At 46.1% G+C, this 25,783-nt stretch overlaps 1 protein-coding gene across 2 annotated transcripts in view; it reads right to left on the reverse strand.

The window, feature by feature from the left end:
* Nucleotides 1–25,783, reverse strand: part of RGL2 (ral guanine nucleotide dissociation stimulator like 2) — a 59,394-nt gene that overhangs the window by 2,020 nt on the left and 31,591 nt on the right. Inside the window, exons 7-16 of one of the 2 annotated variants that reach the window (XM_068250187.1) lie at nt 20,808–20,911; nt 14,945–15,029; nt 14,795–14,860; nt 13,028–13,102; nt 9,342–9,374; nt 9,067–9,188; nt 6,616–6,705; nt 5,514–5,610; nt 2,394–2,660; nt 1,330–1,438 (exon numbers count right to left, since the gene is read on the reverse strand). In XM_068250187.1, the coding sequence (XP_068106288.1) occupies nt 1,330–1,438; nt 2,394–2,660; nt 5,514–5,610; nt 6,616–6,705; nt 9,067–9,188; nt 9,342–9,374; nt 13,028–13,102; nt 14,795–14,860; nt 14,945–15,029; nt 20,808–20,911 (1,048 nt within the window). Of the gene's footprint in view, nt 1–1,329; nt 1,439–2,393; nt 2,664–5,513; nt 5,611–6,615; nt 6,706–9,066; nt 9,189–9,341; nt 9,375–13,027; nt 13,103–14,794; nt 14,861–14,944; nt 15,030–20,807; nt 20,912–25,783 lie in introns of both variants that reach the window. The other variant, XM_068250186.1, reaches the window with a different exon arrangement.

The following is a 25,783-nucleotide window of genomic DNA, read 5'->3' on the forward strand; positions in this document are numbered from 1 at the left end:
TACTTCTAGGGGAGAGCGGAACTGCGGCCTAGGACACAACTACTTCTAGGGGAGAGCGGAACTGCGGCATAGGAAACAACTACTTCTAGGGAAGAGCGGAACTGCGGCATAGGACACAACTACTTCTAAGGGAAAGCAGAACTGCGGCATAGGAAACAACTACTTCTAGGGCCTGGAAGAAGACTCAGGTGAGTGATGCTGTTTTTTTATTTGCCACATGTATCCTTTAAAGAACCCCTGAAATGAGTGATATGGAGGCTGCTATTCTCATTTTTTGAGATTCATCTGTATATTTCGAGGGTCCCAGAACTCAATCAGTGAGCTCAGGGTGGATTGGGGGAAGCCTTTAGGATTTTCAGTATGTATCTTTATTTTCCCCAAGGCTGTCTGCATGCTGCAAAATCACATATCATGCAAGTCTATGGGACGCACACAAATTGCATTGCTGTGCAAATCAAGTTCCTTCATCAAACATAGTGTATGCGATTCACATACAATGCTTTCCTATGAAACATCAAAAATGCACACGTCTTTGTAACAAAACAAAACAAAAATCTGTTATTGTATTTTTTTTCTCCTGTTGAAAAGGCAGAAAAAAAAATGCAAGTGTATGAAAAATGCAGAAATGCATGCATCTTAGGACACATGCTTTTCTGCACAGAGACGTATGCTCCTAGAACTACAGGTTCCCTTTAGAGCGGGCCAGAACTCAGAACTTCCTCTCTGCTCTACAAGATAAGCAACAGCATAATAACCTTTAAAGAAAGAACATATTTCTTAGTTACAGCTGATACAAATCTTGCATTAAATCTGCAGTGTTTCTACTTCCTGCTTTCATGGAAGCAGACAAAGGGTTTACATCCTGTGTTTACAAATTAGTAGCTCTGCTGTGGCAGATGAGATTCCTGAGCTGGCACAGATGAGAGATCAAATTACAGTTGTGATTAGTCACAGATGAGGGGGAATTAGACAGGCTAAACTCTCTAAATACATACAGAGTGTAAGAGTTCAGGTCCACTTTAAGCATTTATGACTCAAGTCTCCAGCCAGTCAGTAGAGACACACACCATGCAATTTCCCATTAGATGGGGCAAAATGATAATTTACAACAATGTCCCATCTGCACCTGATAGATCATGGGATCAAATTTTCATATCACTACTTCACAAATTTGATCCAGTTATCAATCCGGGGCAGATGGGAACATGACTTAAATTATTGGTTCAACACGATCTGCCGAGAAATTGCATGGTGTGTATCCAGCATAAGATGACTGGGCAGGGCAGATCCTACAGCCGTGTGAAGGAGTTACATGTTGAGTTTCCTAACCTTTATTCCCTGGCAGGATCTGGACCAGCTCATGCGGTTCTTTCGTGGTCATGAGATGCTTCCTCAGGATGCGGTCAATAACGGCTGGAACTTTCTCCTGGCTGCTGATCTGCAAAAGTACAGCAGTGGCAAACATGGGTTACCTCAAGCAAGAAATGTGCAGCCAATCAGATTCTGTCTTATCCTGTCCTGCAGCCAATCAGATTCTGCCTTATTATCCTATCCTGCAGCCAACCAGATTCTGTCTTCTTCTCCCATCCTGCAGCCAATCCCATTCTGTCTTATTCAGGGCTGGCGCTTCCATGGAGGCAAAGGGGGCAACTGCCTAAGGGCCCCAGAGCCCATGAGCGCCCCCAAGGCACCCCTCCAGCTATGGTGACCCATGACAGTGGGGATACTTTGTGGTTACTCTGTATAAGAAAAGGAGGTGAATAATGGGAACCCCAAAAATGCTTTTTAGGGGACATATGATGGACACCTAATGATACTGTGTTCAAGATTGGATCGGGCCCAGTAGCCAGTGCAGGTGCCCTGAGAGTGATTTGGTTGGAAGGGGGTGTCAGGGAGGCCCTTAAGTTACTTTTGCCCCAGGATCCCATTGTTGCTAGAACCGGCTCTGGTCTTACTCTTCCATCCTGCAGCCAATCAGATTCTGTCTTATTCTCCAATCCTGCAGCCAATCAGATTCTGTCTTATTCTCCAATCCTGCAGCCAATCAGATTCTGTCTTATTCTCCCATCCTACAGCCAATCACATTCTGTCTTATTCTCCCATCCTGCAGCCAATCACATTCTGTCTTATTCTCCCATCCTGCAGCCAATCACATTCTGTCTTATTCTCCCATCCTACAGCCAATCACATTCTGTCTTATTCTCCCATCCTACAGCCAATCACATTCTGTCGTATTCTCCCATCCTGCAGCCAATCACATTCTGTCTTATTCTCCCATCCTGCAGCCAAACACATTCTGTCTTATTCTCCCATCCTGCACCAGGGTACTGACAGGCAGATGCTGATTGGTGGCTATATTGTTATACAGTAAATAAGGCACAGCAGTCGCTCACCCGCACACTCTTGTAGACGCTGGTCTCCTCGGAAGGCTCCACCCGTGCCCGGATGATGCGTTGGTCTTCTGTAGGGTCTGGGATTTTCCCCAGCTCATTTATGTGCTCCGAAGAGGCGGTGTGCTGGATGCTGGTTGTCATGGGGTTCCCGCAGGAGGCGGAGCGTCTGTGCGTGCGACCGCCAGCAGTGCTCGGCCCCAGGAGACCCTTCTGAGGCAGCTTGGGGGAGCTTTGTAAGTTTAGCGCCGACACGGAGGGGCTCTTCTGCTGCTGTCACAGGGTAAAGGTGAGACGTTAGTCACCAGCATACATTTAAATGCTTCTTGGAGACTTTAAACCAGAAGATATACCTGACAACCCCATCACCAAACTGAGGAAAAGTTCTGCACTAAACTAAATTTCACTAAATTTCTACATTGTTTTGTGTTTGTTTTTTTGCCACAAACTGGGCTTTCTTTGGGTGGTATTTTTTGCTGGGAATTATTTAATATATTTTAAAGGGAACAAGAAGATTTTTTTTTAATGCATTATTTCAGTTTTCAGCCATTATAGTTTTAAAATAAAACTTGTGACTGTAGATAAAACCCACTCATTTTATTTGCCCATTTGTCCCAGTTATTACAATGTTTAAATTGTGCCCCTAGTACAATGTATGGAGACAATGGCCTTGATTCATCATTGTCTTTGAGATAACTTTTTACAGTTCGTTAAATTACGAAATTCGAAGTTTATTGATTTCTAGTTGTAATTATCAAGGTTTTTCTGCATTCAGTAACGTGTCGATATTTCCATTTTACAGCGGTAATTTAACACAAGGCCATAAGATTCCAGTGGAATTGTGGGTAAAAAGACAGTCCTTTGAACACCACCTAGCAAATTCTGAAAAGGGCTTAGCACCTGGACCAGGATTTTGGAAGTGGCTTGGGACAATCTCACTATTTCGCCAGCTGCGGCTTGATAGGAGCCTTTTCTGAAAAAAAAATGTAGTGCAGCTAGCAATTTAGTTAACCCTGGCACTGCCGGTGTTCTCTTACAAGATGATGTCCTAGTATAGAAAATAAATCCATTCTCTTGCAAATTGATATGGTTCTAAACCAGGTATGGGCAAACTTGGCCCTCCAGCTGTTAAGGAACTACAAATCCCACAATGCATTGCAGGAGTCTGACAGCCACAGTCATGACTCAAAAAGGCAAATGCATTGTGGGACTTGTAGTTCCGTAACAGCTGGAGGGCTGAGTTTGCCCATGCCTGTTCTAGACCTTATTCTTGCACTTCTGCGCCTTTGAATCACTCTCAGCTGATACATAACCACTTCAAATGGCTCCATCTTCTCTGTCAGCAATGATCTGACAGGAATAACGACAGAGCAGTGAAGGAGATAACTAATCCTAAATGTAACGCTAAACCACGCCCATTTTCATGAATTGCACTTTCCTCCGTTTTATCGCATCATTACCGAATGATTACCGAATGCTCGCTAACAGCTGTAGATAACTTTGATGAATCCTGAAATCAACTTATCGAGTTTGGTATTTTACCGAGCTGTCGGTAATTGATTCAATAAGTCTTGATGACTCGAGGCCCATATTTTATTTTATAGAGTCTTTTTTTCCATTTTGTCTTTCTCGTTCTCAAAAATAAATAACTATAATATACCCTGATGACATACACATACAAAAAGTCCCTAAGGTAACAATTTATGTATTTCCTTTTAAAAAAATTTTTCTTTTTTTTACAAGTGATTTATTTTGGTAACTATGGGGGCAGGCTAGGGGACAAAGGGTTAATGGCTTTTTATTTTTTTTACACTGTAATATTAAATGTCATCACTAGATGTCCAATTTAAAAGAAAAAATAAGGTCCTTGGGTGATTTTTCAGAGGTTTTTTTTGAGGTTTTATAAAATGTAACATTTACCGTATATACTCTAATACAAGTCGACCTTGTGTACAAGTCGACTCCAATATTCAATCCTCTTAAGCTGGAATTTTTTACTGACTCCAGTATAAGTCTACCCAGCAAAGTTAATGGCTGCACTTGGGGACCAGGAGGTGTTAATGACTGCACTGCATACAGTATTGCAACCATTAACCCCTCCTGTCCCTTCAGTGCAGCCAATACCTCCTCCAGGCCCCCAAGTGCTGCAGTTATTCACTCCCTTTTATGCAGCCCAGTATTTACCCCCCTGCACCTTTCCTTGTGAATTGTTGTGGCCAGGACATTCAGACCTGTGCTTTCTTGGCATTTCCTTTCCAAAGTATCACTTACCACTGGTTATATTGCTGCAAATGGGAATGTCACTAATAGTACACACATAACTCAGTGTTGCCCGTGACTCGTGTATAAGTCGACCCCTATACTTTTATGAAGTAATGCGCATAACTGAGGAAGGCACTCTCCTTATATGGCAGCGCGCACTGCTATGCAAGGTGTGCATAGGGCGCACTATTGCTTGATGAATCAAGCCCATTAGCCCTGCTCTGTTTCATAGTTTAAAATATAGTGTGGTTTGTGAACCTGGAAATAAAAACATGAGACTTTTCTTTGCTACTAATGTTCTATCAGTTACCCGTACTACACACACAATTTATTATATCGTAAGCTTTTTTTTTTTTTTTCACTTAAGTGTCACTTTTAAGCCCCATCTACACGATACGATTCTTTGTATGATTTGATTACCATTCTATTTACGATCCGATTAAATCAGACATGTCCGATCGGGATTAGATTCAATTCAATTTGCCATTGTTTTGCAATGGCAAATCGAATTGAATCGAATCCCAATCGGACGTGTCGGATTTAATCGGATCGTATATAGAATCGTAATCGAATCGTACAAAGAATCGTATCGTGTAGATGGGGCTTAAAGCCTGGTACACACATCCAATTTTGACTGGCCAAATTTACCACCTCCATATAGTAAGAGCTTACCTACACAATCTGTTCACAGTATTCAAAAATCAATCTATTGGCCCTCATACTACATGGAAGTGGTAACATTGGCCTATCAAAACTGAAGGAGTGTACCAGGCTTTAGATTAGAGATTGAATTGACTCCTGTACCCCCCCCCCCCCCCCCCACAAACATGCTAAGGCAGTGGGGACAGACACACAAAGTACCGGGGTCAGGCCGGGCGCCATCAGTCGCTCACATGGAGTGTCCCAAGATACCAAGTGCATGGCGGGTCCTAAGGGGGCAACGATGGAAGCCAGAAGACTGCGGAGAGAGGAGGACAAGACTGTTATATATACTGCAGCAGTGATGGGGACCAGCAGTAACCTGAACTAGGTGATATGGGGGCTGCCATTGTTCAATTCTTCCTAAATATTCTACTAACCGACCTGTTCTGGTGCTCTGTCTCACATACCTTCTGAGCCACTGACCAAGAGCCAGTATACAGATCAGCAGACTCCACTGCCTGTATGCTTATTCCATATGTGACTCACACATTACTTAAGGTGTACCAGAGCAAAGTAAAAATGTATACATACCTGGGGCTTCCTCCAGCCCCACCCGCTGGGATCACTCCTACGCCGCCGTCCTCCGCAGCCTGCAGCTCTGGTACGAGGTCCCCGCATTTCCGTCAGTCGGAGCCAGTCTGATGTAAGAGAAGTGCGCCCTCTACGCAAACAGCGCACTTCTCCTGCGTAGACTGGCCCGACTGACGGAAGTGCGGGGACCTCGTACCAGAGCTGCAAGCAGCGGAGGACAGCAGCGTAGGAGTGATCCCAGCGGGTGGGGCTGAAGGAAGCCCCAGGTATGTATAATTTTTTCATTTTACTGAGCTCTGAGTCCCTTTAAAGGGGAACTGTAGTGAAAAGCAATACAATTGATTTATTTTATTTATTTTTACAATATTCATTTATAGATTATTTAGTCAGCGTTTGCCCATTGTAAAATCTTTCCTCTCCTCTCCCTGATTTACATTCTGAAATGTATCACTGGTGGATATTTCTGGCAGGTGATCTGAACGGAATGTTTGTCACATAGTTCCAAAGCCAGTGAAAATACCTGGTCTCCCAGAATCCTGAAACCAGGATAATTACCGTAAAATTGGGTATCCTGAATAATTTCCTGCACTCTGCTATATGTCACTGCAGTGCCTCTTTAAGCTCAGAGATCAATAGGACGGCCAGGCAACTAGCATGTTTCAGTAGGAAGAAAGTATGTCAGCCCCCAATCTTGAGTTCAGGCTCCCCCGTGGTAACGTGACGTACTCACTCTGTGCAATGTGTAATGACCACAGTGGGTTTCACAGGGGTTCCCGCAGTTGCGTCCTGCGTCGACTCAATTTCACATGACAGCCGGTAACTGCAAAATAAGAGAATTGTGTAATAAATAGCAGACAGAGTCACACGGCCGCCAGTAACTTTCACAACAAGCGCCTTGTGCAAGAGGAGGAGTGATTTACAGAGAGATCGCTGGAGCACATCCCCAGAGCAGGCCTCTCCTTCCTGCATCTCATATACCAAACCCAATTAAAGAAAACTTGTAACTAAAAAAAAAAAAGGTTCCCCTGGGGGGATACTCACCTCTGGTGGGGGAAGTCTCCGGATCCTATCGAGGCTTCCCCCGGCCTCCTGTGTCCCACGGTGGTCTCTCTGTGCCCCTCCAAAGGGGGGGATGTAAATATTTACCTTCCCGCCTCCAGCGCAGTATTGGCTCTCTGCTCGGAGATAGGCAGAAATAGCCGATCTCAGTCAGGTCCGCTCTACTGCGCAGGTGCAAGTCTCCTGTGCCTGCATAGTAGAGTGGACTTGACGGAGATCGGCTATTTCCGCCGATCACCGTGCTGAGAGCCGCAACAGCGCCCCCGCTGGAGCCAGGGAAGGTTTCCGGGACGCTCTAGGACGCTTTGGTGCTGGACTGCCTGCAGCTACAGGGACGGGGGAAGCGTCATTGGGACCCTGAAGCTTCCCCCTACCGAGGTGAGTACCCCCCAGGGGATGTTTTTTTTTTTTTGTTACAGTCTCTAAACAAAACTATTCCAGTTCCCTTTTGCACAGTCAGACCTGAGTAAATCAGCCCCAACGTGATAAGTGAACAATACAAAACTCCACCACTAGGTGTCAGCCAGCGTCTGCCTAAGAAGAATATGGAAGCTACCATATTTATTTCCTGTTAAACAATACCAGTTGCCTGGCTGCCCTACTGATCTATTTGACCTAGTAATAGAATTGTGTACTGTTTGATTAACACCAGAAACAAGCATGCAGCTAATCATCTGACAATAATGTCAGAAACGCCTGATATGCTGCATGCTTGTTCAGGGGCTATAGCTAAAAGTATTAGAGGCAGAGGATCAGCAGGACAGCCAGGCAACTGGAATTGCTTAAAAGGAAAAATATGGCAGCCTCCATATGAAAACAGAGAAATGCACCCTGTATGTATACAGAGTTGGCCTGTCTAATTCCCCCTCATCTGTGACTAATTAGAAGTGTAATTTGATCTCTCAGCTCGTTGCCTTGGCAGAGCAGATAATTTGTAAACACAGGATGTTAACCTTATATCTGCTTCCATGAAAGCAGGAAGTAGACAAACTGCAGATTTAATGCAGGATATGTATCATCTGTAACAAAGAAATGATTTCCTCTAAAGGTTATAATGCTGTTGCTTATCTTTTAGAGCAGAGAGGAAGTTCAGGTCCGCTTTATAGGGATCTGTGCAGTGATTTAATCAAATATATTAAAGTACACCTTAAGTGAGAGGGATATGGAAGCTGCCATATTTGCACAGTGTCTGGCTCTCCTGCTGATCCTCTGCCTCTAATAATTTTAGCCTTAGACCCTTATTAAGCATGCAGCAGGCGGACCTGCTCTGCAGCACACACCCACCTTGCTGCTGCCTGCATAGTCTGGCGGAGGAGGAGAGGCGGACCTGCTCTGCAGCACACACCCCTCTTGCTGCTGCCTGCATAGTCTGGCGGGGGAGGAGAGGCAGACCTGCTCTGCAGCACACACCCACCTTGCTGCTGCCTGCATAGTCTGGCGGGGGAGGAGAGGCAGACCTGCTCTGCAGCACACACCCTCCTTGCTGCTGTCTGCATAGTCTGGCGGGGGAGGAGAGGCGGACCTGCTCTGCAGCACACACCCACCTTGCTGCTGTCTGCATAGTCTAGCAGGGGAGGAGAGGCGGACCTGCTCTTCAGTACACACCCTCCTTGCTGCTGTCTGCATAGTCTGGCAGGGGAGGAGAGGCGGACCTGCTCTGCAGCACACACCCACCTTACTGCTGCCTGCATAGTCTGGCGGGGGGAGGAGAGGCGGACCTGCTCTGCAGCACACACCCACCTTACTGCTGCCTGCATAGTCTGGCGGGGGGAGGAGAGGCGGACCTGCTCTGCAGCACACACCCACCTTGCTGCTGCCTGCATAGTCTGGCAGGGGAGGAGAGGCGGACCTGCTCTGCAGCACACACCCACCTTACTGCTGTCTGCATAGTCTGGCAGGGGAGGAGAGGCGGATCTGCTCTGCGGCGCACACACACCTTGCTGCTGCCTGCATAGTCTGGCGGGGGGAGGAGAGGCGGACCTGCCCTGCAGCACACACCCACCTTGCTGCTGCCAGCCTGGCGGGGGAGGAGATGCGGACCTGCTCTGCAGCACACACCCACCTTGCTGCTGCCAGCCTGGCGGGGGAGGAGACGCGGACCTGCTCTGTAGCGCACACTTACCTCTCATCCTCGCTGATAGAGCGCAGCCTCAGGAACCAGCTGGCAAACTGCGGATCAGAAGTGAAGCGGTAACCCAGGCAGACATTTTGTAGCATCCGAATTTGAGAAAGTGATTCGAATTCCTAAATTAGTCGAAGAAAATAACATTACATCATTTATGGGTACAGGGACATGTTTTCAACTGTAAGGATGTCCTATAGAAGAACCCGAGTCGCCCGCACTGGGGCACAACGGGAGTCCCCGGCATTTACTGTGATCATTTTATACACACTCACCTTTCTCCTCTTCTCAAAGTTAAGATACCCGTTCTGCAAATACAAAAAGAACAAAGTTACTTTGTGTTATTTCGTTTTTGTGTTTTTAAATCAACAGAACATAGGAACTGCTAACACATTGCACAGCGAGTTACTAAACCTTTAGATTCATCCACACCTCCAGAAGAGTTTCCAATCTAATGACCTCCTATAGTTCCGGGCCAATTTGGTCAGATGCCCATTAAGCCTATGGCATGTGTAGGTTGTAAAGGTTAAAAATACAAACTCCATGCAGATAGCGTCCCTGGTAGGGGTGATCACAGATATGCAAATTGCTCTGAGTTTATGCAAATTTATATGCAAATGTATGCAGCTTGAAAATGGGGCAGTCAATTTAAACTCAAGTTTAAATTGATTGGTCCTTTTTCAAGCTGCATATATTTGTATAAAAATTTGCATAATTTCAGAAGTATTTGCATCTCATTGATCATCCCTAGTCCCTGGTAGAACCTAAATCCAGGACCCCTAGAGCTACAAAGCATTAACTTTTACTAGTGATGGCCATGTCTATGAGAACTCATGGAGAGGCAGGTGATTTGTTTGATCAGCCGATAGATTTGCAAAGCTCTGATTTGCTGTGATGACATTCCATGATCACAAGCAGATCAGAGACTTGCATATCTGTCACCTGACCAAACTGATCACATGCTTCTCCATGAGTTCTCCTAGACAGGACAATCACTAATCAGAGACTTGCATATCTGTCACCTGACCAAACTGATCACATGCTTCTCCGGGAGTTCTCCTAGACAGGACAATCACTAATCAGAGACTTGCATATCTGTCACCTGACCAAACTGATCACATGCTTCTCCAGGAGTTCTCCTAGACAGGACAATCACTAATCAGAGACTTGCATATCTGTCACCTGACCAAACTGATCACATGCCTCTCCACGAGTTCTCCTAGACATGGCCTTCACTACACGTTTACAGTTTAGCTCTTTTTTACTCATGTTTCGCCTTTACATTGAGCAGCATGTAGGTTAGTAGCCACTCTTGCTTGATAGCAGTACAGTCCCAGGTTCAGGTCTTGGCCAGACCATAATTTGATGGTAATAAAAAAATGATATATATAATAAATCACACACATATAGTAAAGTCAGTGCTGTATAACATGTGTAATGACAGCAGTATACAGTCCAGAGACAGCTGGTACTCGGCTGGCCTTGATATGTCTGCATTACATAACAAACAACTGCCTGTTTGACGTCACAGAAGAATAAGGATGGGAACCTATTTATAGGACTGTAAAGCACCTCCAAATTTACAGCAGAAATACCTCCATAATTATAGAGTGCCACGGTGTGACTTAACAAGAGTGGGAGGGGCTCATAGTATAGATTATAAATTCCTGTGTACATCGGCTCCTGCCCTGGTTACAATAATGGGTAATTATCTTCCTTGACTTTGTACCAGTTGCTTTCTTCATTAAAGCGGATCCGAGATGAAAAACTAACTATAACAAGTAACTTGTCTATACTGTATATCTTATCTAAAGTTTACACAGCAAATCTAGCTGCAAACAGCTTTAATAGAACATGATTGATTATTCCTGTGATACAATGACAGCAGCCATGTTGTTTGTAAACATTACACAGAGGCAGGCTTATCTGCATCTTGAGCAAAAAAAATCTAATCCCCCCCCCCTCCTCCTCCCTCCTCCCCTCTGACTCTGAAATCTCTGGCTAGTAATAGCTCCCCCTCCTCCTCCCCAGACTGAGCTCCCATGAGCCCTTGCTACTGTCTGAAAGTGCCTTAGCTCTCTGAAAACCTGTAGGCGTGGCTTCTTTAGTTTATAGGGAATTAGAGTATTAAAACAAAAAATAAAAGTATTTGGCTTGAGGAATGCCCTACAAACAATAGGAAAGGAACACAATTATGCAATGAGTAAAAAATCATCTCGGATTAACTTTTTAATTAAAACAAAAGCACTGTGTATTGCATTGTGGCTCTCAGTTGTCTGTGCACGTGATGCTTTGATTTTGTGCCCTCTACACTTTATTACGCAAAGCTGTAGATCACTACTTTTTATCCAGTCACGGGCAGGGGCGCCGCGAGGCATAAAGCGAACCAAGCGGTCGCTTGGGGCCTCAAGATCTTAGGGGCCTCGGCGGCTCCGTGACGTCGGCGTGACGTCACTTTTTCCCCGCAGCCCCGCGGGGCTGGCAGAGCAGAGTAGGGCAGGGCTACGGGAAGATGGCCGCCGCCGAAGCCCTGCTCTGGAGACTATGTCTCCAGTACAGGGCTTCGGGTGGCCATCTTCCCGTAGCCCTGCATGAATCAGCACGGGAGATTGGAGGAGGGAGGGAGCTCCGTGGGAACTGCGTGCCTGAGGAGCCGGCCGGGAGAGGAGACGGGGAGAGAAGACTTCTGCCAGTGCCAGCCTGCCAGGTGAGTAAATTCTTTTCTTTTTGCAGCCCTAATTGCGATTGATTTCTGCTGAACTGTGCCCTAATTGCGTTTGATATCTGCTGAACTGTGCCCTAATTGCGTTTGATTTTTGCTGAAAATGTGGCCCTAATTGCGATTGATTTCTGCTGAACTGTGCCCTAATTGCGATTGATTTCTGCTGAACTGTGCCCTAATTGCGATTGATTTCTGCTGAACTGTGCCCTAATTGCGTTTGATTTCTGCTGAAAATGTGCCCTAGTTGCGTTTGATTTCTGCTGAAAATGTGCCCTAGTTGCGTTTGATTTCTGCTGAAAATGTGCCTTAATTGCGTTTGATTTCTGCTGAAAATGTGCCCTAATTGCGTTTGATTTCTGCTGAAAATGTGCCCTAATTGCGTTTGATTTCTGCTGAAAATGTGCCCTAATTGCGTTTGATTTCTGCTGAAAATGTGCCCAAATTGCGTTTGATTTCTGCTGAAATGTGGCCCAAATTGCGTTTTTATTTTCTGGTGTCTGGGGTAACTGTTGCTGCATTTATTATTTAATGGTCATAGTTGGCTATATTTGCTGTGCTACGGTTAAGCTTCGCCCATACAATGTCATGGCCACGCCCATCTTTCGGCGCACTACGTGCGCCTCAATCACCCCCACATCCATTTTTCCCCGCAAACAGCCCCGCCCCAATCCGCCCTTCTGCTCCACCCACATGTCATGGCCACGCCCACTTATGCGGGGTAACCACACCCATTTTTCGCCGCGGCTAGGGCCTCTTGCTACAGTCCGCTTGGGGCCACAAAAACCTTAGCTGCACCCCTGGTCACGGGAGCACGATCAGGAAGGTGCCTGGCCAGAGCTGTGCATGTGCAGTAGCCCACGACTGGTCCAATCACTGAGGGGCACAACGGAGCTGACCAAGAGGAAACCGAGAGATCTGTAAGTTTGTCATTAGTACATGCAATTAGGGATAGTCAATGAGATGCAAATAATTTTAAGTTAATGCAGGATTATGCAAATGTGGTATGCAAATTTATGCAGTTTGAAACTGGAACAATAAGTTTTACCTCAGCATCATTTTTCTCAGGTTCCTTTTTAAGTTGCATACATTTGCATAATGCTGCACCAACTCAAAATTAGTTGCATCTTTCTGACCATCCCTACTTGCAATATGTAGAGCCAAACTGAAAATACTGAGTTTTTCCTGGACAAAAAAAAAACAAAAAACAAAAAAAACAGTATCCCTTTAAGAGAGTCTCACCTCTAGCTGATCTCGGATGGCGGAATCCAGCATGACCAGGTCAGTGAGGAAAACCCCGAGATACGGAATAACCCCCTGTGTAAACAAGAGAAGAACCTGCGGTCATTATCAGGGATAAAACCCCCAAAACAACAGTAGTCAAAGAGCCTGATGGGATAAATGGCTCTGCAGAAAATAGATCCGGACATTCTCTCCAGTCTATCACTAAAAAACAGTCAGTGCTTATTGATGATGTATAATTAGGTCAGTGAAAAGAGCTGTGACATGCAGCTAACTAATGGGTACACAGTAGAAATTAAATTAAAGGACAACTGAAGTAAGAGGTATACAGAGGCTGCCATATTGATTTCCTTTTAATCAATACCAGTTGCCTGGCTGGTCTATTTCTCTGCAGTAGTATCTGAATAACACCAGAAACAAGCATGCAGCTAGTCATGTCAGATCTGACTTTAAAGTCTGAAACACCTGAACTGCTGCATGCTTGTTCAGGGGCTATGGCTAATAGTATTAGAGGCAGAGGATCAGCAGGGCTGCCAGGCAACTGGTATTGATTGAAAGGAAATAAACATGGCAGCCTCCATATACCTCTCTCTTCAGTTCCCCTTTAAGGCCTCCTTTCCACGGACCGCTGATAGGCAGTGAAATGCCTCTCAAACGCTCTCAACTACTCACTGCTGCCTAGTAACTGTTTGTTGCTGCATAACTGCTCACTGCTGCCTGGTAAGTGCTTGTTGCTGCATGATAACTGCTTAATTCTGCCTGGTAACTGCTTGTTGAGCACACAGCTCAACAGTTCGTGGAAAGGAGGCCTTACTCCCACTGTGTTTAGCTGACTTGTGTAGACAATTTAGGAAAGAAAGAAATTTGAATCTGTTATGCTTTATTTACCTTATAGGGGGAGGGGAATGAAGAAAACAAAGAAGAGACAGAACGTTCTTCTGTTTCAACGCAGGAGTTATAAGAGTAACATAAAATGGATTCACCCATGCGCTGACTTACAGTCCACTAAAAGAAAAAGTCCTTAATTGCAAGTGTGTCTTCCAATCAGGTCTCCAATTCAATATACCTCCATCAATAAAAAGATGAAAGGAAACAGATCATCGCACAGACTAATGTCCAGGAGTTTTTAGTTCATGTGCATGTAATCATATGGTCTGAGGAAGGAGGAAAACCCGCCTGAAGAGAGGCTTGTCACGCTGTGTTGCTGTCTGTGGGTCTGGGCAGCGATATCAGAAGGTGAGAGCGGTCCCTAGTGGCGTTGTGACACATATGAAGGTAGTGATACAGTGATAGACCACACGGGGTACTTTTTGGTGTGAAACGCCTGGACGTTATGGCCCATACTCACGGGCAGCAAATGTTGCCTGTCGCCAGCACACGTGAGCGTGTGGGCGACAGCTCCTCGCCAGGTCCCTCCGCGTACACACGTTACAGTCTGTGCAATGATCTGTTTTATGATATTTCCTTTTATCTTTTTATTGATGGAGGTATATTGAATTGGAAGACCTGATTGGAAGACTACGGACGGTTGCAATTAAGGACTTTCTCTATTAGTGGACTGTAAGGCAGCGCCTGGTTGTATTTGAGATGAGGTATTTTGATGTTTATGTGACATTTTAACTGGTGCAGCAGGCCTACAGGAAAAAAAGGAAATGTAGATACGTTTGGGGAGCGCGCCATTTTACATTTTTATTGCATATAATATAAAATGGAGTTGGACCGAGTGTAGACTTTGGGGCTCCGCTGTAGGAGGCAGAAGTGACTCACCGTAGCTCTGGGGTCCTTGGAGCGAGGTGGGTGCCTCTTGGAGGCTGCATCGGAGGTGTCCTGGGACTGGGCAGAGGAAATACAGACAGGGTTAGGAGGGGGTTGACCTGGGAATGGGTGAAAGCAGCTCAGGGTATCACCAAGCCTCACCTGGAAGAGAAGCTCCCTCATCTTGGCGTAGTTGTCTTGCTCGGAGAAGACTTCACTCATCTCCTGGTAGCTGCGCTGGATCTCCCTGTATGACATCATCACGCCATCACTAAACAATGCCTGCTATACGAGGCGCACAGCTACCTAGTGCCTACCTGGCCTGGCTGATTGTGGTGGATATAATGGACACTGAAAAGAGCTCAATACCTCTGCTGCCATTGTGCCTCATCACCCAAGAGGAAGACAGCAGGCTCCCCACTGTTTACATACAGCTACAATAAAAGGCCTCCTGTGTGCTCTTTGTTAGCACCCCAAGCCCCTGATCCTAACACCTAACACCACAATGCCCAACTTATTCTATACTCCCCGACTCCCAACCCAGAACAAGAATCCCAGATTCCTTCCCCAGAAACAAAGGGGCCTACACAGAGTTCCTGCTGTTTGGAAAGGGGTGTTAACAGAGATCCTGGACATGCTCTGTGATCAGTAATTAATAAGCGGATGTTCATTAACTGTTAATTATAGTGGGCTGGTAGTGTGGATTCTGTACTTCAGCTGACGGTACATACACATGCTCAATTTTTGTCACCCATAATTAGTATTAATCACCAGGGTTACAGTTTTAGGAAGAGCACTGCACAGACTCTGTTCAGCAGAGCAGAGTGTCCTGTTCTCCCGTCTCCATGGGTGGATCCGGGTACCCGGCAATTCAGCCCGAAAGCCTGGCCGAGTTGCACTTTGTTGCGCATGCACAGCCCAGGGCGCTCCCACGTCGTGTTCCGGTCCCAGGGAGCATTTTGCGCCTGCACTCCCGAGGGGAGTGCGACTGGCCGGGCCATGCATGCGCAACAAAGCGCAACTTGGCCAGGCTATGGGGCAGAATTGCGGTGGCCGGAGCCACCCGTGGAGACAGTGAGGGCCTTAAGGAAGCCCAAGGTTAAGTATGGAACCTGAGACGCTTCTCATCTCCTGTACACTATAATGTACCCTGCATGCAGCCTAGAACAAGCCTACCAATCAAAATCACTTCCTGTCCATTCTGAGTGGCCCAGTTTTAACCATTTCCGGACCGCAGTGATAGAGATCTACGCCCTGTTTTGATGGGCTCCTGGCTGGCAAGGCGTAGATCTCTATCACCGGCGCCGCCGCTCCCCGCCGCGATCGCGCGCACCGAACCGGCTGCACTTAGCTGTCTTATGACAGCTAAGGCTTCCGGGTATCGGCAGGAGCCGTCACTGATTGGCTCCCTGCCGTGTGATCGCTGTGAGCCAATCACAGCGATCACCCTCCGAAAGGCAACATAGTTGCCGTTCCGCCTCCCTCTCCGCCTCCCTCTCCCTGTCACTGTGGATCTTGTGTGACAGGGAGAGACGCACAGCCTGCAGCCGTGACAGGCTGTGCGATTTTAGTGTAAAAATAAACTTTTTTCCAGCTCTCCCCCCCCCATGTATCCCTTGATCCCCTCCCAACCACCTATATATAGATCTATATATATATATATATATATATAGATCTATATATATATATATAGATCTATATATATATATATAGATCTATATATATATAGATCTATATATATATAGATCTATATATATATAGATCTATATATATATAGATCTATATATATATAGATCTATATATATATAGATCTATATATATATAGATCTATATATATATATATATATATATAGATCTATATATATATAGATCTATATATATATAGATCTATATATATATAGATCTATATATATATATAGATCTATATATATATATATATATAGATCTATATATATATATAGATCTATATATATATAGATCTATATATATATATAGATCTATATATATATAGATCTATATATATATAGATCTATATATAGATAGATCTATATATAGATAGATCTATATATAGATAGATCTATATATAGATATATATATATATATATATATATATATATATATATATATATATATATTACTGGATTGTGATTTTAAACACTTGCCGGCCGCCCCTACCTAGGGGCGGCGGCAAAGTGGAGCCCGCAACGACCGCGCAATACGCCGATCGGCGGCGGCTCGTTGCGGACTAGCTGCCGGGGATCGCACGCTGGATGTGCCCACCCGCGACGTCAACCCGCCAGCCAATTAGCAGCGGCGGCGGGTTGTTAACCCCCGATCTTCCGCATGTAAAGCGGATAATACGCTTTGTAATGTATACAAAGCGTATTATACAGGCTGCCTCCTGCCCTGGTGGTCCCAGTGATTGAGGGACCACCAGGGCAGGTTGCAGCCCTCCTAGTAAGTACCCAAGCACACTGATCCTGCCCCCTGATCGCCCACTGCACCCATCAGACCCCCCCTGCCCACCCCTGGGACACCTGTTTGCACCCAATCACCCCCCTAATCACCCATTAATCACTCCCTGTCACTATCTCAACGCTATTTTTTAGATTAGGTCCTAAACTGCCCCCTGGGGGCTCCTGAACACACCCCCCCACACCCTTAGATCCTCCCTAGACCCTCCCCCCTGTGTACTGTATACATCTATTCTTCCCTATAATCACCCACTGATCACCTGTCAATCACCCATCAATCACCCCCTGTCACCACCTGTCACTGCCACCCATCAGATCAGACCCTAACCTGCCTTTTGTGGGCACCTGATCACCCACCCACACCCTCAGATTGCGTGCAGACCCACCCTCAGATCACCTCTGAAAGTGCATTGTTTACATCTGTTCTCCCCTCTAATCATCCACTGATCACCCATCAATCACCCCGTCACCACCTGTCACTGCTACCCATCAGATCAGACACTAATCTGCCCCTTGCGGGCACCCAATCACCTGCCCACACCCTAAATTAGCCCCCCAGACCCCCTCTGATCAACTCGCCAGTGCATTGCTTGCATATATTCTCCTCTGTAATCACCTACTGATCACCTATCAACCACCCCGTCACCCCCTGTCACCACCTGTCACTGCTACCCATCAGATCAGGCCCTAATATGCCCCCTGCGGGCTTCTGATCACCCGGCCAAACCCTCACCCGCCCCACCGCAGTGACAGAAATTTTTTTTCTGATCACTGCTGGTACGACTTAATTGCCATGTCCAGGTCATGATTTGAGAACATTCCTGCACTTCAGTGCCAATACAACCTGTCATCTAAGAAGCCACCCTGCTTATGACCGGTTCCACAAAATTCGGCCCCTCATAGACCACCTGTCATCAAAATTTGCAGATTCTTATACCCCTGAACAGTCATTTTGAGGCATTTGGTTTCCAGACTACTCCTCGTGGTTTTGGGCCCCTAAAATGCCAGGGCAGTATAGGAACCCCACAAGTGACCCCATTTTAGAAAGAAGACACCCCAAGGTATTCCGTTAGGTGTATGACGAGTTCATAGAAGATTTTATTTTTTGTCAAAAGTTAGCGGAAATTGATTTGTATTGTTTTTTTTCACAAAGTGTCATTTTCCACTAACTTGTGACAAAAAATAAAATCTTCTATGAACTCACCATACACCTAACGGAATACCTTGGGGTGTCTTCTTTCTAAAATGGGGTCACTTGTGGGGTTTCTATACTGCCCTGGCATTTTAGGGGCCCTAAACCGTGAGGAGTAGTCTAGAAACCAAATGCCTCAAAATTACCTGTGAATAGGACGTTGGGCCCCATAGCGCACCTAGGCTGCAAAAAAGTGTCACACATGTGATATCGCCGTACTCAGGAGAAGTAGTATAATGTGTTTTGGGGTGTATTTTTACACATACCCATGCTGGGTGGGAGAAATCTCTCTGTAAAGGGACAATTGTGTGTAAAAAAAATCAAAACATTTTAATTTACAGAGATATTTCTCCCACCCAGCATGGGTATGTGTAAAAATACACCCCAAAACACATTATACTACTTCTCCTGAGTACGGCGATACCACATGTGTGACACTTTTTTGCAACCTAGGTGCGCTAAGAGGCCCAACGTCCTATGAGTACCTTTAGAATTTCACAGGTCATTTTGAGGCATTTGGTTTCTAGACTACTCCTCACGGTTTAGGGCCCCTAAAATGCCAGGGCATTATAGGAACCCCACAAGTGACCCCATTTTAGAAAAAAGACACCCCAAGGTATTCAATTAGGTGTATGGGGAATTCATAGAAGATTTTATTTTTTGTCACAAGTTAGTGGAAAATGACACTTTGTGAAAAAAACAATAAAAATCAATTTCCGCTAACTTGTGAAAAAAAAATGAAATCTTCTATGAACTCCCCATACTACTAACGGAATACCTTGGGGTGTCTTCTTTCTAAAATGGGGTCACTTGTAGGGTTCCTATACTGTCCTGGCATTTTAGGGGCCCTAAACCGTGAGGAGTAGTCTAGAAAATAAATGCCTCAAAATGACCTGTGAAATCCTAAAGGTACTCATAGGACTTTGGGCCCCTTAGCGCAGTTAGGGTGCAAAAAAGTGTCACACATGTGGTATCGCCGTACTCAGGAGAAGTAGTATAATGTGTTTTGGGGTGTATTTTTACACATACCCATGCTGGGTGGGAGAAATATCTCTGTAAATGGACAATTGTGTGTAAAAAAATCAAAAGAAATCTCATTTACAGAGATATTTCTCCCACCCATCATGGGTATGTGTAAAAATACACCCCAAAACACATTATACTATTTCTCCTGAGTAAGGCGATACCACATGTGTGACATTTCTTTTGCAGCCTAGGTGCGCTAAGGGGCCCAAAGTCCTATGAGCACCTTTAGGCTTTACAGGGGTGCTTACAATTTAGCACCCCCCAAAATGCCAGGACAATAAACACACCCCACAAATGACCCCATTTTGGAAACTAGACACTTCAAGGTATTCAGAGAGGGGCATGGTGAGTCCGTGGCAGATTTCATTTTTTTTTGTCACCAGATAGCAGAAATGGAAACTTTTTTTTATTTATTTTTTTTGTCACAAAGTGTCATTTTCCGCTAACTTGTGACAAAAGATAAAATCTTCTATGAACTCACCATGCCTCTGAGTGAATACTTTGGGGTGTCTTCTTTCCAAAATGGGGTCATTTGGGGGGTATTTATACTATCCTGGAATTCTAGCACCTCATGAAACCTGACAGGTGCTCAGAAATGAGAGAGATGCTTCAAAATGGGAAAATTCAATTTTTGCACCATAGTTTGTAAACGCTATAACTTTTACCCAAACCAATAAATATACACTGAATGGGTTTTTTTTAATCAAAAACATGTTTGTCCACATTTTTCGCGCTGCATGTATACAGAAATTTTACTTTATTTGAAAAATGTCAGCACAGAAAGTTAAAAAAATCATTTTTTTGCCAAAATTCATGTCTTTTTTGATGAATAGAATAAAAAGTAAAAATCGCAGCACCAATCAAATAGCACCAAAAGAAAGCTGTATTAGTGACAAGAAAAGGAGGTAAAATTCATTTAGATGGTAGCTTGTATGACTGAGCAATAAACCATTTAAGCTGCAGTGGTCTGAATGGAAAAAAGGCTCTGGTCCTTAAGGGTGAAAAGACTGCGGTCCTTAAGTGGTTAAGCTGCATATCATTTCAATTAAATTTTCCATCCAGGCGGAATTACTGGTAGAGATAGTAAATGAGATGCAAATCATCTTGAGTTGATGCAGGATTATACAAATTTTGTATGCAAGTTTAGGCAGCTTGAAAATGAACAAAATTTTACCTCAGCAGGATTTGATTGGTTCATCTTTAAGCTGCATCAATTAGCATAATACTGCATCAACTCAAAATTATTTGCATCTCATTGACAATCCCCAACTACTGGCACCGCACTGACCACCTGTACTCTCCAATAGCAAGGGCCGGAGGTCCTGGCGTTTACCTGGAGGTCTCGGCCCAGACTCTCTTGAGGCGGTGCACCGCTGTGCTCTGTAGGGCGGTGAGGATGGCGTAGACAGAAGAGAAGTTCCTGAGGCTCCAGCACTCCTGTGGGGAGAACAACACACACAAAAATCCGTCATTTTATCTGTAGACTCTCTGTACACATTCCTGTTATCGCAGAACTCGAGTAAATATTGTCACAAGCGGGCGGGGCAGCGCTATCAGCAGATAACAGACTCTCTGAGGTGACAGCTCTCCATAACCTACCCAAAGACAAACAAGTACTCAACTCAAAGATACAGAAATTCAAATACAGACAGGAAATAAGATTCCTTCTCAGAGTGTAGACACCCAGATGCAGCAACTGTTAAGGTGCCCATACACTCGTCAGATTGGCAGCAGATAGATAAGAAATGCATCTGATGATCTATCTGATGCTTTTTTAGAACATTTTTTACCAGGATAGAATTCCAATAGATTTCAGTTTGAAATCTATTGAAATTCGATCTGATGGCATTTTTTTGCCATCAGATTTCCATTAAGGCCAATGCAAACTGATAAGCAATCTCATCAGATCGACCTAAATTTTCCACCCTGCCAGTTCGATGGAAATCCATCGAAATCGATCGAAATCGGCCATCGATCGGTCGATTGGCCAACCGATTTGCAATCGATCGATCGGGATCGATCGGTCGGCCAGAAAATCGGCTGAGTGTATGGGCCCCTTTAACCTCCTCAGCGGTAAGCCCGAGCTGAGCTCAGGCTAAGCCGCCGCAGAGGATATCTCAGGCCCTGGTGGGACGATTTGTACAATTTTTTTTGTTACACACAGCTAGCACTTTGCTAGCTGCGTGTACTACACGATCGCCGCCGCTCCACGCCGATTTGCAGCTACCTGCCGCCCCCCCGACCCCTTGCGCAGCCTGGCCAATCACCGCCAGGCAGTGCTAAAGGGTGGATCGGGACTCCCTCCGACGCTATGACGTTGATGTCATCCCGGTCATCGCCATGGCGACAGGGGAAGCCAAACAGGAAATCCCGTTCTTAACGGGATTTCCTGTTTGCTCTGATCGCCGAAGGCGATCGGAAGGTGAGGGGGGATGCCGCTGCACAGCGGCTATCATGTAGCTAGCGCTAGCGATTTAAAAAAAAAAATTAAAATTAAAGTGCTGCGCTGCCCCCTGGTGGTTTTAATAGACCGCCAGGGAGGTTAATACCAAGAAGGTCTGAGGCTCAGTCCCCACTTGAGCGGATGCAAAATGAACATGGTTCATTTTGCATGCACTTTGCGCTGTCTGCTCCGCATCCGCCCGCAGCGATCGCCAATCACCTGTCCCGCTGCCAATCGGTCCATCTATATTCAGCCCAGAGGCCGGTGTTATATCGGATCGTGCTGCCAGGAAGCTCCCTTCCACCCTGCCTTTCAAGCATGCTCAGTGGGAAGTGAATTATGCTGCCAGTGATAAAACACTAAATATCTCCGCTTCCACATCTTCTACACTCCCCAAATTATCTGGGTAGGGAGGGGACCCCCCAAACTACATGTACCAAATTGCTGTCCCCAAACCCGGCTGGTTTCAGAGATAGATTACAGAAACCTCGGGAACCAGGGGGGCTGCAATTTAGCATATAGGTAGTTTGGGGGGTCCCCTCCCTACCCTGAACATTTGGGGAGTGTAGGAGGTGTGAAAGTGGAGTTATTTAGCATTTGACCACTGGCAGCATAATTATATTGGACATGTGGCCGCACAGTCTTCTGCTGCGCATGCGGGGCAGGAGCATGGGGCTCTCCATAGGCTGCAATAGGCCCTAGCAACAGGGAGAATTTTCATTGGTCCACTATGAACCGATGATAATTCTCCCTGTTGCAGAGGATTCCCATTGGTCTTTTGCAGCCCAATGGGGATCCCCCATGCTTTTTCCCTGTGTACAAGGAGCGAGTGGCAGAGGTCTGTCTGGGATTATTGGGGGCTGCCCAGAAGTGCGGTCTGCTTACTGCCACGGATCCCACGGTAACAAGTGTGAACGGCTCCTATTTATAAAATGGTAGCTGTTCAGTGTCAGTTTACCGATGAGCGGAGAACGGACAAATGTCCATTCTCCACTCTAGTGGGAACACAGCGTAATCCCTTTTCACACAGTCTAGTAGTGCAGAGACGGTCAACAAGATGCTAAGAATTTCGAGTGGACGTAAATTATACATTACGTTTTATGCAAAGTAGGAATTGGAACAATCAGAATCATCAGCTACTAGATTCAAATTTGCCCAGGACAAATATATTTGTATATAATCAACTAAAACAATTGCATCAACAACACAACGGTTTTTTTTAGCAGGTCATTGATCATGTGTGCGGCAGAGAAGAGCTCAGATTGTGAACCCCCAGGGGTGAGTCTCCAGGGAAGACTGCTGGGTCTAAAGGTGTCTCTGCAGGAAATTAGAAGTCACAGTTCCGGGCTAATGTAAAAATGAATGTTTAGTGCAGATCTCACCAATTATTCCCAAAGCTTCGTACACACGCCAGATGAAACACTGCCAAGACTGTCACTAATGACTGCCTCTGCTGATAATCTCGTGTGAGTACAGCGGGCCTCACGGCAGCATCTACCTCGCAGATTGATCCGGCCAAGCACTGGCCGAGGGCCTTCCTCCCACCACTCGCCCTTCTAGGGCCAGTATAAGCCACGCAGGGGCCCCGGGGAAAAAGTAGCTTGGGGACCACCCCCAAGCAAGCAAAGAGCCCCCAGGGCTCCCCACTACCAGGCCTCCCAGGCGATCTCCCATTGACGTACTGCTCCCGTGGCCCCCCCAGCTTGCATGTTCCGTAGCTGCCTGAGCTGCCTTGTAATAACTCACCTGTCCAGGTGGCTGATCCTTTCCGTTTTCCGTCTTCAGCCAGGCTTCCTGCATCTGTATGCTCGATGCATGTTATTTGCACATAACATGGGCTGGGCATACAGAAGATGCAGGCAGCCTGGCTGAAGACGGAGATCAGAACTGAGCAGCTGCCAGGACAGGCGAGTTATTACAAGGCAGCTCAGGCAGCTATGGAACATGTGAGCCGGGGGCCACAGGAGCAGTAAATCACTGGGAGATCATCTGAGGATCCTTGGGAGTGGTTGGGGCGCTGGGGCAATTGTCTCCTTTGCCCCAATGGAAGCACCGGCCCTGCACCCCTCCAGCCATGAGATGCTGCAAGCCCGCCCCCTCCTAAAGGATAGCAACGCCTCCACCCTGCAATGTCGCCCGAGGTATCCTGCCCCAGTCCCCACCAGGTGATATGTCTTCAATGTGTGTACAAGGCTTTGGGTAATGAAAATGTTAGAGATTAGCTGTAAAACATTTTTTGCACAAGCAATGATAGGGAGTACTTGTGATAGTATTACCAAGATCAGGGGGTATCTGGGGAACACTGGCTTATGTAAGGGGTATATAACAGCTTACTGCTATGAGATCTGCATACATATTCCCAAACTCTATGTGGTGCTCCTACCTCTGACCTGTAGATGGCATGGTTATATGTGTTTAATATATAAGACTAGCCAACCCGCGTCGTAGCATACGCCACATCTATCTATCTATCTGATAGAGTACGTGCCTCAACCTTGAAGCAAGAAGAAGTAGGCTTTCCATGAGAAAATGTATGCGTGCTCAAACACCAAGTTTAACCCTAGCAAGTCTGGCTTTGCAAATCCGGCCTAATTAGCTATTTATGAGGCAATGCTCATGCAAATATGCATTTGCTTTCGCATGCCAAACTATGCAGGGTCAAAAAACCAATACTGCAAAGTGCTCTCTCGCTGCCTGGGAACCACAGCGGCACCCCGGAGTGGGAGGCTGGGTGGCGCAGCTGCCCCCCCCCCCCAAGCGTGGCCAGCGCTGGGGAGAGCCGTCCGCACCCACCTCCTAATATTAAAAACAGCCACTTACCTTAACGTCCATTGGGTTCTGCTACATGCGCATTAATTTTTTCATGGAAAGCATTTTGTGCAGTTTGTATCCTTTGGAGGCAGGTGGTGGATGGCTTGCTCCGGTGGTGTGAACCCTGGAGTGAGTGCGCCTGTCCTCCCCCCCCCCCCCCCTCTGGAGTGCTGTATGTGAGCCAGCCCTGAGCTCTAAAGCTCGGGGTGACCCATGCTTCTCTCCTTTCTCATGTGGTGCCCCCAAATTAATGCGCATGTAGCAGAACGCAATGGACGTTAAGGTAAGTGCCTGTTTTTAATATTGGGAGGTGGGTGCAGACGGCTCTCCCCGGCGCTGGCCAAACTTGGGGGGGGGTCGTCCACGCCACCCAGCCTCCCCCTCCGGGGTGCCGCTGTGGTTTCCAGGCAGTGAGAGAGCCTGGGACCCTGCGGTCCCCCCAGTTGTATAAAAAGGGGGCATTGGGAATCCTCCCCGTTGCGCTCTGGAGGCCTGGAGCACACCAAAAACTGCTAGCAGATCCGCAAAATGCTAGCAGATTTTGAAACGCTTTTTCTTATTTTTCTGTAGCATTTCACCTAGCATTTTGCGGTTTTGTAAAGCGTTTTTGGTGTAGTAGATTTCATATATTGTTACAGTAAAGCTGTTACTGAACAGCTTCTGTAACAAAAACGCCTGCAAAACCGCTCTGAACTGCCGTTTTTCAGAGCGGTTTGCGTTTTTCCTATACTTAACATTGAGGCAGAAACGCATCCGAAATCCAAAAAAATGCCTCACCTCGGGAGTATGCATTTCAGCAAAACGCCTCCCGCTCTGGTGTGCACCAGCCCATTGAAATACATTACCCAAGCGTATCCGCAGCCGCAAGTGGATCGCAAAACGCTGCCGAACCGCTCTGGTGTGCACTAAGCCGGATAGTGCTAATGTAGCATGTAGCAGGGTGACTGCTTTGTGGTATTGGTTTGTGCATGCATTTGCATGAGCATTGCCTCATGAATATCCAATTAGGCCAGATTTGCAATGTCAGACTTGCTAAGGTAAGGCCTCTTTTCCAT

Source organism: Hyperolius riggenbachi, chromosome 8, assembly GCF_040937935.1.
Source record: "Hyperolius riggenbachi isolate aHypRig1 chromosome 8, aHypRig1.pri, whole genome shotgun sequence".
NCBI lineage: Eukaryota > Metazoa > Chordata > Amphibia > Anura > Hyperoliidae > Hyperolius > Hyperolius riggenbachi.